The sequence below is a fragment of the Hyaena hyaena genome, unplaced genomic scaffold, assembly GCF_003009895.1.
Source record: "Hyaena hyaena isolate Hyena2069 unplaced genomic scaffold, ASM300989v1 scaffold_172, whole genome shotgun sequence".
Taxonomy (NCBI): Eukaryota; Metazoa; Chordata; class Mammalia; order Carnivora; family Hyaenidae; genus Hyaena; species Hyaena hyaena.
The window spans coordinates 170,036-181,141 of NW_024080804.1; the positions used below are offsets into that span (position 1 = coordinate 170,036).

The 11,106-nt window shown below is 47.1% G+C and overlaps 1 protein-coding gene across 1 annotated transcript in view; it reads right to left on the minus strand.

The window, feature by feature from the left end:
• The window catches only part of EDEM1 (ER degradation enhancing alpha-mannosidase like protein 1), a 28,053-nt gene extending 17,254 nt beyond the window's left edge, over nt 1–10,799 (minus strand). Inside the window, exons 1-3 of the mRNA XM_039240285.1 lie at nt 10,178–10,799; nt 3,679–3,751; nt 640–743 (exon numbers count right to left, since the gene is read on the minus strand). Of these exons, the coding sequence (XP_039096216.1) occupies nt 640–743; nt 3,679–3,751; nt 10,178–10,695 (695 nt within the window). The 5' untranslated portion in view covers nt 10,696–10,799. The remainder of the gene's footprint in view (nt 1–639; nt 744–3,678; nt 3,752–10,177) is intronic.
• Between the last annotated feature and the right edge of the window lie 307 nt (nt 10,800–11,106).

The following is an 11,106-nucleotide window of genomic DNA, read 5'->3' on the forward strand; positions in this document are numbered from 1 at the left end:
GAGCCAGGAATTTGTATATCACTCCAATGATCTCAAGTACATCGTGACGTGTTTTGGCACAAATGTCTTCGTAACCTGAAATTAATGATACATTTGGAACGGTGTGCAGTAATATAATTTTCAAAAAGTTTAAATGAAATAGTAAAATAGTCACAATATATCAACCTGAAGAGGCAAGAAACAAAAGAGTGTGGAACAGGGAGGGAGTTGGTGAGGCGGGGAGAGAAGAAGGAGTCACACTAAGAGGGAAAAGGGGGAAATACCTCTGTGGGTAGTAGGCAACATGGGAAACTTTCATTTCCTTCAGAAATATGCAGGGGTTTTCCTAGGACAGGGCGAAGGAAGGAAACGAGACAGACACGAAGTGCAGGAGTGAAAATGTACATTAAAAGAACACCTATCTCCCATCCTCATTAAAGCTTAGGTGAGTCTTTCTTTTCAACCCAAAATGTCATTACTTTGAAATGTCAACTGTCTCAATGTTGATAAAGCCCAAAAGGAAGAGGAAAGAAGGACACAGTGCCTGTAGGGTCTCCACGGACTCTCAACTTGGATCTCACAGCTGGGAGACCCTCCCAGAATTTCTCTCCTTCTACACACACAGAAGCAGCCTTCAATCCATTTTACGTACTGTTTTACCTTATTGTGGCCTCGAAGACTTGGACGGTGGAGTCTTTGTCAAATGAGACTGTGTTGATCACTAACTTGACTGCTTTCTGGAACTCAGATGAATTTCCCATTATCTTTAAAAAGAGGAAGACAAACCATTACCACAGCTTGAAATGAAACAAGGCTCCAACATGGCAGGAGCTGGGCCACTCGGCCTAAATGTATGCATGTGGCTTCGCCGCCCATGGGAGCAACGGAAACACAAAAGGCAGAAAAAGCAAAGCTATCTCTTAGAACATACTCCATGATGGACGGCAAGTCAAGAATCCTATCTCCAAATGGAAAAACTGGGAAGTAGTCCCTCAGCAGTCACCAGTACCCCTCACCTTCCCACTTCACTCTCCCTCAAACTTCGGGCTGATCTGATTTAGCATGTAAGGCGCCAGAGTTCCTAAAACTCTTTTAACGTGAGTAAAAATAAATCCCAAAACTGAAGAAACAAAAATATAACTTTCCCGGTGCTTCTCAAATAAATCGGCAGCTTGGGTGCTTGGCTCCCAGGAGATCAAAACATCTGGGGAAAAGGACTTGTGGCTTGTCACCCAGATGCCTGAACACTTTGAGAAACTGCAGCATTATCTTTTGGATGCACAGCATAAAACCCATGGCATTCAAAACAAACAAAACATACAAATAATCAGCTCTGCGTCCTTTTTAAAGAGCGATCTAAAATTACAATTTCTATTTTGGGTGCATGAATATGATCTCATGCCAAGCTGCTCTCTCTTATAGGAAGTGCAAATTGGGCACAAAATGTTACAGATTAACTAAACCAAAATGCTTTCATTCTGTTCAAAAATGTAGGACAATCCTGGTACTACAAGGACATCATGACACACACAAAGGAAAAACAAATAATTTCATCCAGATACTACTTCTTCCATGTGTCTTATTTCCCAGTATTTATTGGCCTAGCGCAGCTTTTTGCCCCCTCTTCGTTGTTCTTTCTTTCGCTGTAAACAGGCAGAACAAGTACAGACGTTTCTTTCCTGACTTTTAGTTCTTTCGTTTCAAAAGATTATGCAACAATGCCACAAGTTGCAGCGAGTGGTCAGGGGACTGCTATCTTCTGAATGTTTCCACAGCACATCTGCTAAAGCCTGTTTAAAATGTGAGCCAGAGATCAAGAAACCCTCAACTGAAGTAACACCTGAAAAATACGCCTGAAATGCTAGCACACTCAACACCGGATATTCTACAATGAAAACCACTGAAGTGGCTTTGTTTCCTTACAGATGTTCACCAGCAACAATATCTGTTAGCAGCTGCAGAGGCTGATACGATCTCAGATCAAGTGGAGCATGGCGAAGAAAGCCAGTGACTTTCAATTACATACTCTAATTTACCCTTTTAGGCAGCTACAGAACAGAGTAAGCAGGTTATGAAATCATTCACTCGGGCTTAAGAAAACGTGGGTTGGTAACAAAGAGTTAAATCAGTTTCTTTACTGCAGAACTTCTCAGAGCCTTTAAAAGGTTGGTATACGTTGTGGGTCTCCAACAGTAGGACAGGCAGACAAAATTTCTCAAGTTCATTTGGGAACGCAAGGCTTCTGTTAGGGAATACACCCTTGGAAATGATGTTGGGAAACACTGGATTTGCAGGAATTCATTCTTTGAACACATATTTGCACTCCTACTAAGTCCCAGACCCCATTAGGTGTGGAGAGTGCGGTGAATAATAGAGATGAGGTCTCTGTATTTAATGAGCATGGCAAGGGGATAAAAAGACACAAGAGAGGTCAGGGAGAAGAGATGTTATGCCTTTCATGACATATCTGAGTTGTGGGACTCGGTTTTAAGCAACGCCTATGGTCTGAGTCAGCCTCTGGTGTATTCAGAGAGTTAACGCCAATTAGGCTGAACATACTTGTCTGGGCACATTGTGATCACTGACGACGGATGACCGAAGCGCAGCAGCAAGAACCCCAGGAGAGATTGGGAAACCAAAAATGCTACGCAACCACAGCCTGGCAGGATGAAAGTCCAGAGTCTCCACAGACCCTGGGCCCGGGAGGACACAGGGTGATTGCTCACACTCTTTCCAAGTTCCAGTGATTCTTTCTGCCGGTGAGACATTGGGCGGCTACAAACTTAGCTGGCATGACCCACTTCTACCCTTGCCAGCTTTGAACTCTTCTCAGGGGCGTCCAAACAGTCATGAGTACATTGTTAAATGCAGTAACTGGGCTCGACTGCAGTAAAAATTCTCTAATGGTAAAGGTGTGCCGGACGGTGAAGAGGAGTAAAAAGGTTGTGAAATCACCTTGATGAAGGAGGTTTTAACATACTGTTCTGGAATACGGTCTCTGGGAAGCAGAGAGCCAAGAAGCAGACCAAGCACACGTCACAGCTCGACGGTTAAGAAGCGTGCCACAGGGCCATCCTGCATTTTAGTGTGCTTCTGCAGATCTGCTCAAAGGGCTCGGTTCCCTGGGCTCCTGGAAGGAAACTGGGATGAGGGCAGATGAGGGCCTGAAGGCCACACCCAAGTTGGCAGCCCAGGAGTGGAGCAGGGAGTGTCTACAAACTATGGAGCTGCACACAGGAGAGGAGGGTTTCTAGGGGTCTCCGCAGGGGCTGGGACCAGGGCCCAGGTCACACTCCTAGGGAGCAAGGAGCTGAATGCTATTTCAGGGGCCCTACCCACCCTGAGCTTATCCTTTACTTCTGAAATCCCAACTACAGTAACTATCTACTGTAGTGGAAGGCTCCATTGCTCCTTCATGGAATAAAACAGTGGGAAACGGGGAGAAAAATATGTTCCCTCAAAATAATGATACTTTCTTCTCCATTTTTCTTTAGGGGAATCACATTTCCATTCCTTTAACCTTGATTGCTTTTCTTGCTCTCAGCATTAAGGTCATTAAAATAAACAATGGCTATCAAGGCTATGAATACATTTTGAATATCAGATTTTCCTGGAATTCCCATCCCTGGTGGAAACTGGGGGTATTCAATTCCAAAATACCTTGGTTAATTAAGAAAAAAAATAAGGCTTCACACTTACTGCAAGTGTATCCAATGCATCAACAAGAGTCAATGAATAATTCCCTAGGACATCATTGATGTTCAGATTTGAACTGAAAAAGAAACAAAATTAAAATTAAACAAAGGTACTTTATATTAAGAGAGAAAAAGGACCGTTAAACTAAACACCCATCAGAAACTAAAGCTGCTGGCGACTCTCATTGATTCAGGGCCGATGACAGGTGGATCAGTATAGCAACGTCTTTCTATGTCACAAGTGACCATTTCTAACAGGCGCACCCTCACACTACTGAGGAAACATATAACAGGAAGTCAGGAGACCGTGAACCAGAGTTCTGTGTCCTCTCCGAGACAGTTTTATCACCACAAAACATCTCTCTGACCAGCTTCAAAAAGCTCTGATTTCAAAATCATTGTTAACGAAAATGGGAAGACCTTGTCATGTGACCTGCCCACGACCCTTTAATACAGAAATCAGATGCTCCAGCAGATTACACACAAAGAGAAATAAATTCCTTCCATTACACTCTCATTATCACCACTGTGCTTTGGTTGGGGGAATAAATTAACCTCTTGATCTCATTTTCTCATCACCATTCATTCAATCAAAGAATCCCCATCACCTCCACCCATTCTAAGGAGATGAGCCATGGTGGCCCCACAGACAACACCGACTTCCCTTTCTGGAGCAATCCGAAGACACCGCCTTCAGGCCTGCAGGGAGAGGAAAGCTCCCTGTCACTCAGCTCCTCATAACACCAAAAGGATGGCGAAGACAATGAAAAACATCTGGGAAGGGCAAGGAGAGAGAAAGAGTGCAGCTTGACAAACTCCGGGGACTTCAGTCATTCCTCTGTCTCATTCCTACCAGCCCAGAAAGCAACTGCAGAAGCTTGAAAAGACTGGAGTGAGGAGAGAAATGGGACAGCTGTTTAAAAGCTACTTTCATTGGGGCGCCTGGGTGGCTCAGTCAGCTAAGCGTCCAACTTTGGCTCAGTTCATGATCTCATGGTTCGGGAGTTTGAGCCCCGTGTTGGGCTCTGTCCTGATGGCTCAGAGCCTGGAGCCTGCTTCAGATTCTGTGTCTCGCTCTCTCTCCCCTTCCCACACACTCACTCCTGCTCTCTCTCAAAAAATGAACATTAAAAAGAATTTTTTAAAAAAATTTTTAAAGGGGTTACTTTTATTGAAAAGCCTTAGTTTTATCTTCAACAACAGATTCACTGAAACTCAGACATCTTCTGCATGCTCCCAGGCCACACTGTAGCTACTCCCTGAGTCATGCGCATGGGGCCTGGTCTCACTTCCCCTGCTCTGGATGGCTTGCTACGCTCTCTAAAAATGTACCCTCCCATGAGCCCTGGTCGGGGTGAGCGGCCTTATGTGAAGTACACGTGGCTTCGACACTTCACATCTGATCTTGTGTGAGCCTTCCACTCGCTTTGTTATGTGCTGTGTTCCCCCACTAAATCTAGGACAAAGAAGTTAGAGCTGGCTTTTAGATACACTTTTGAAAACAAGCCACACAGAACGGGCTATCTAGGAACCTGGGTTATCTTGCCCCTCACAAGCCACGAGGCCAGCACACTGCACGGCTGCAAAACCGCACCTGCTTCTTCTATTTGTAGATTCTTTCTAAATAAATTCATATATTTCCAAAAGGTCCTCTAAAGACGAGAGCTATGGGGTAAAAATAAGCACTTCAAGGCCAGTGGCAACAAGAAAACATACAGGAAATGTCGAAAGTTGGAGGAGAAGGTCAAAGTAGACAGGGAGATCCTGGTGCTTAACTCTGTCAATTCAAGTACATCCTGTTGGGTTTACGTATTTAACTGCATGGCTCTACTGCTCAGAAACAGAGTGGGTTCCAACACCCACCGCATTAGAAAATAGTTCCTTCAGCACGTGGCATCCCAACTAGATGGCGTATGAAACACACACAGCCACCCTCTCCTGAGCTATCCCCTCATCTGGGGCCAATGCCACCCTCTCTACCTGCACAGGCCAGTAGAAGGTGGTACTACCTTTGATCACTGCATTCCTTCACATGTTTTATAATACTTTTCTTTTGTGACTAATAACTAAAATGGACTCACTTTTAACCTACTTCTCAATACGGTGCCCAAGCAGTCACTACCAATTAACAGTTACAAGAAATGCCCCAGTAAGAGAAAATAAATATTTGGAATAACGGAGTTGGTTCCTTCTCTCCACTCACACAAATCCCCCTAAAGGATTTGATTGAAAACTCTAAGGTGTTCATTAAAACACTCTTAATTATTTTCTACCAAGTGATTGCTATATGTCTTTAAAATGTGCCAAAATAGAAAAAAGGAAAGGAAGAGGAGTGGGAAGGAAAATGTAGATTCCATAAAACCCTCCTGGCCTAAAAGCACCGTATCATTGTGATTCTACGTACACCAGCCCAGTATGTAAGTAAGACTATGGTCTTGTTCTTTGTAGGTGTTCTTGACCGATGGCCAGCCTGACTTCGTATCTGCTAAGTATCTCATCTAGTAGAAGACTAGGCTCACAGTACACATCTTTCCACATAACCAGCTGGCTGAACCATCATGACCCAGAATTAAACTCTCCACTTAATTTACCATGTGTGACTGCTCATGGCCTTTGCCCCCCTGTGAATTTTTTACATGTTTATTTATTTTTGAGAGACAGAGAGACAGAGTGTGAGTGAGGGAGGAGAAGAGAGACAGAGAGACCAAGACAGAATCTGAAACAGGCTCCAGGCTCTGAGCCATCGTCATCACAGAGCCTGTTGTCATCACAGAGGCCGTCGTGGGGCTCGAACCCACAAACTGCAACATCCTGACCTGAGCCGAAGTCGGATGCTTAACCGACTGAGCCACCCACACAATCCCACCCTACTGTGAATTTTTAAGGTTCTTATCACTCCAAAACATAGATGCAGAAAACTATACCTTTGACAAAAAAAAACTTTTGACATGTAACTGACAAAATCAAACATATGTTTAAAAAAAAATTCCCACATACACTTAACCTGGACCAGCTGTTCAGAAAGCTACCTGGTGCTAGGTAGACACAGAGGTAATACAAGAAACAGTCTCTGACTCACGGGACTGATACTCTGGGAAAATAAGACAAAGGGAAAGGAAGGTGAATATATAATCGTGCTCAATTGTCGAGTGATGTTAAAATGTGGAACAGCGGCTCAAAGGAAAGGAACTGAAAGGAGAACCAAGTAAATCAAGGAAAATCGCCTTCAGAAATTCAGTGGCATCAGAGAAAAAGTCTTAGGTCCGAGTCTGCAGTGGGACAGACTTTTAGAAAGAAAGACGAACGCAGAGGAAGCCATCTTAAGCTCAGGGTGCCTAGGAATGGGTTGGTTTGGGGGCCAATATCGGTTGGGGTTGTTCACAGATGAATGGCTTTTTTACTTTAACAGCAACAGGACTGGGGAGGAAGCAAAGAAGGGTCATGTGCCCAAGGCCTGAATTATCGTTATTATTCACAAGATAAAAAATGTTAACATTCAAATTTACTTGAAGAAACTTTTTAATTTGGATCCTCCAAACCATACTGGGGATATGAGACTGACTTTGTGTAATCTGTAGCTCAACAGAAAGATTTGCTATTTTAAAGTGTTTGGGTTTCATTTACTTCATGTTAACCCCTCACCCTACCTATAGTTAACCATGGCAAGATATGTGTCAAGTAAACGACTAGAAAGAAAAGATACACACATTGAGCACCCATATTTTGTTCCTGTACTTTTTACATAATATCCTAATATGTACATGCTTTGTCATTCTATACTTTAAATGTATCATTAGAATAGGTTTGATTTTTTAAAATCTGAAAAAATTTTATTGCAGGTTATTTACTTGGGGGATATAACCTATCATATTGTTTCAGAGCCAGAATGTCAAAGCTCTGGTTCTAAACTTTCTTAGAAAATACTAGTCTGGGGGTGCCTGGCTGGCTCAGTAGGTAGAGCACGTGACTTTTGATCTCGGGGTTGTGAGTTTGTGCTCTATGATGGGTATAGAGGTTACTTAAAAAAAAAATCTCGGAGTGCCTCAGTGGCTCAGTCCAACTCTTGATTTCAGCTCAGTTAATGATCTCAGGGTTCGTGGGTTCGAGCCCCATATGGGGCTCTGCCCTGACAACGAGGAACCTGCTTGGGACTCCCTCCCTCTTTTCCTCCCTCTCTGCCACTCCCCTGCTCATGCTCTGTCTCTCAGAAATAAATAAATAAGCATTAAAAAGCATAGAAAAAATCTTTTTTTAAAAAGGCATGATTAAAAAAAGAAGAAAAGATAACACCAGTCTGAAAGGAGATAAGTTAAAGAAAGGGGAGTAAAAAATTAACCTTTCCACTCCTTGGAAGTAGCCAATGTGAGGATCTACTCAAGACCACCCTAACCACAGAGTTCTTCCGTCTCCTCAAAGTCTTGAAAGATTTGTTAACCAAACGGTTTATTAACCTCTGGGCATGACCCTTCCCAAATACCACCGCCTCAACAATTTCAAACTCCATCTTTCCAACATCAATACATGTGTCTCAAAGCAACCTGACCTCAGTTTACCCACACTGCCACTGTACCATCAAACCAACACTCTGAACAGCAGACTTCATCCTGAAACAAAGGCCTGCACCACCCGAAACTACCACAGGGACCAGCAAGGTAATCAACCGCCACGTCACCTTGCCGGAGAGGGGCTCCAATTCCCCAAAGGGTACTAAGCTTCATGAAAAAAAGCAACCAAATGTCATCAACTCACTCTCCAGACCACCATATTCCCAAATGAAAGTGTCACCACAAGTGCTCATTAAACTGCTTTCCTCAGGTCGAAGCCATAAAAGGAAATCTGAGGAAAAAGTCTGGGAGAATAAGGGCACTTGCTGAAAGTACTCTCTCCCTCCTTGTAATACCATGAGCATTAGCGAGAAAATACAATCAAGATAAAAATATGTAGACACACTTTGATTTCAACTATGTAAAAAATGTGTAGGCATATGAGCAGGAGCTGGCAGGAAAAATAAATGTCTGGTGGGGTTTTTGGCTTTTCAATTTTTTCAAATTTTAATGTTTTTTTCCTCCAACAATAATTTAAAAAATGAGATTAACAGAAAATACAGAGGTATAAAGTCTGAGGCAGTTAAATACCAACAAATAACTCATTAATTTCCAAAGATCTGGAAAGGCCCAGCAATTTTTTTCAAAACTTAAGAAAAATTTTTCTCAAAAAAAAAATTGAGATAGAAGACATTTATATGCACCAAGCCTGATACAGTGAAGCAAGAAAAATAACTCATCGGTTTCCTACAATTTTAGAAAGGCGCAGTCCCTTGAAACTAGCCTGGAATGTGCCCTTGCTTCACGAAAACTCATGGTCCTCAAACTGAGATTTCAGATACGACTTTGGAGATAACCAAACCATTTTTTAAAAATCTTCAAGCCCCTTTAGCATATGGGCTTCCTTTTCAGAACTTATGGATGGGACTCTTCTTTTTCCCCAGGTGAAGGACAGTACCGCCTCCCAAAGTCCAAAGGCACCCCCAGGATATGGGGCCACGGCCCTGAGCAGCTCTCCTCTTCCACCCCCAGTACCCAAAGGAAGGCAGTCACAAATGTGGTCTAACAGGGTCAGTGGCAAAGCACACCCATCCCCTCCGGCTGGAAGGTCCTTCGCCGGGTGTGCTGCCCTCTTGGACTCTGATGTCAACAGCAGTGACCTGGAAGCTTGGCCTCCATAGCCAAGGCTGGTGGAAGGGGAGGGCTGGATGGACTTACGTGACAACCGTGCCACCAGAGTGGAGGAATTTATGGGACAGATAAAGGGGACAGTCAATTCAGCGGCCAGGGAATCAGAACCTGAGTATCAGGACCCCAAATCTCAACCAGATAGCCTCTCTCTGCCTCTCTCTCTCTCTTCCTTTCCTGTAAGTATCCTCAGCCTCCGAAGCAGCCCCAGTAAATGAAGGAGAAAGGCTGTAACCCCGCTCTGCCTCGCAGTCACTGCCTGGCTTTAGAGAAGTCCTTTCCCACAATCAACTCTGGAATTTTTATACAGAAAAGCCAGGCGCAGGGAGATAAGAGCTTGTTTTGAAACTGCGTTTTTACAAGGGATTTCATTTCGATTATATGTTCATCTGGAGAAGAGGATGGAGACGAGAGTTAAATGCCCCTGAAGCTACCTCTTGGTACTGCCACTGTCCCTTCCGGGCTCTGAGCCTCAGTTTCCCCATCTGTAAAAGAGGCTGCGCTGGACAGCTGTCCTGGAACTCTGAGATTCCGGGAGAATGGAGTAAGAGGACGCAGCCGCTCGGCCATCCACGCCCCCCACCAAGCCCAAGGGGACCTCTGGGGGGTCGGACCAAGGCCCCAGGTGGGCGGGTGTGGCCCGCTGGCCCCTAAACGCCATGGCATCCGTGGCGGAACCCGGAGGACGGAAGGCTGCACCCTGACCCGGAGGACTCAAGGAAGCGCGCGGGGCGCGCGGCCCGGGGCGTCCGGCCAGCGCCGGCTACTCACGGGTCCCCGCGGTCAGGCCCTCGGCCGCGGCAGTGGATGGGGTTGAGCTCGTCCTGGGGAAAGGCGTGCGCCATGTAGTTGTCGTAGCCGAAGACGAACATGCCCCGCGCCAGGTCGCGCATCTGGGCGCGCAGCTGCGGCGGGAAGGCGCCGCTGTAGCGCTTCTCGTACTCGTCCGGGCCGCGGCCCCGGCCACCCAGCACGTAGCCCCAGTGGTCCGGGCCGCACATGCCCGGCCCGGGCGGCCGCGGGGCCCGCCGCCGCCCTGCTGCCGCCCCGGAGACCGGCGGCTGCAGCCACGACGGCCCCGACGGGCTCCCGGGCGTCCCGGGCCGGCCCGCGGGCCCCAAGGCAGGAGACTCGGGGCCGTCGGGGGCCCTCAGGCGCTGGAAGCCGAAGCTGAGCGGAAAACGCTGGTAGAAGCCCATGCTGGGCCCCAGCCCGAAGACGAGCCACAGCACCCCATGGAGGCCGAGCCGGAGGAGTACCAGCCCCAGGACGAGCGCTCGCCATTGCATGGTCGCGCGGGCGCCGCGGGCATTATTTTAAAGCGCGGGGGACCTCCCCCGCGGACCACCGCACCCCGCACCCGCCCCGTAGCCCTGCTCACTTCCCCTTTAAGGAACTCCCCCGTGACGCACCAGGAACCGGCCCATTGTCCCCCACCCCCAGGCCCCCGGGCCGGCCGGGCCGGCCCCGCGTTCGCCCGCCCAGTCGCCCGGGATTGGCCCGGCCCGGCCCGGCCTCGTGAGGTGCGGCCGGGGACTCCCTCGCGCTCCATAGGCCGCCCGGACTTCCGCAGCGCCGCGAGGCCCCGCCCCATCCCCCGGCCCCGCCCCCCGGGCCCGGCCCCTGCCTCCGGCCACGCCCCCGGGGCCGTAGGAGCCCAGAAGGGCTGGCGTGGCGAGTAGGGGCCGCTCCGGCTACTG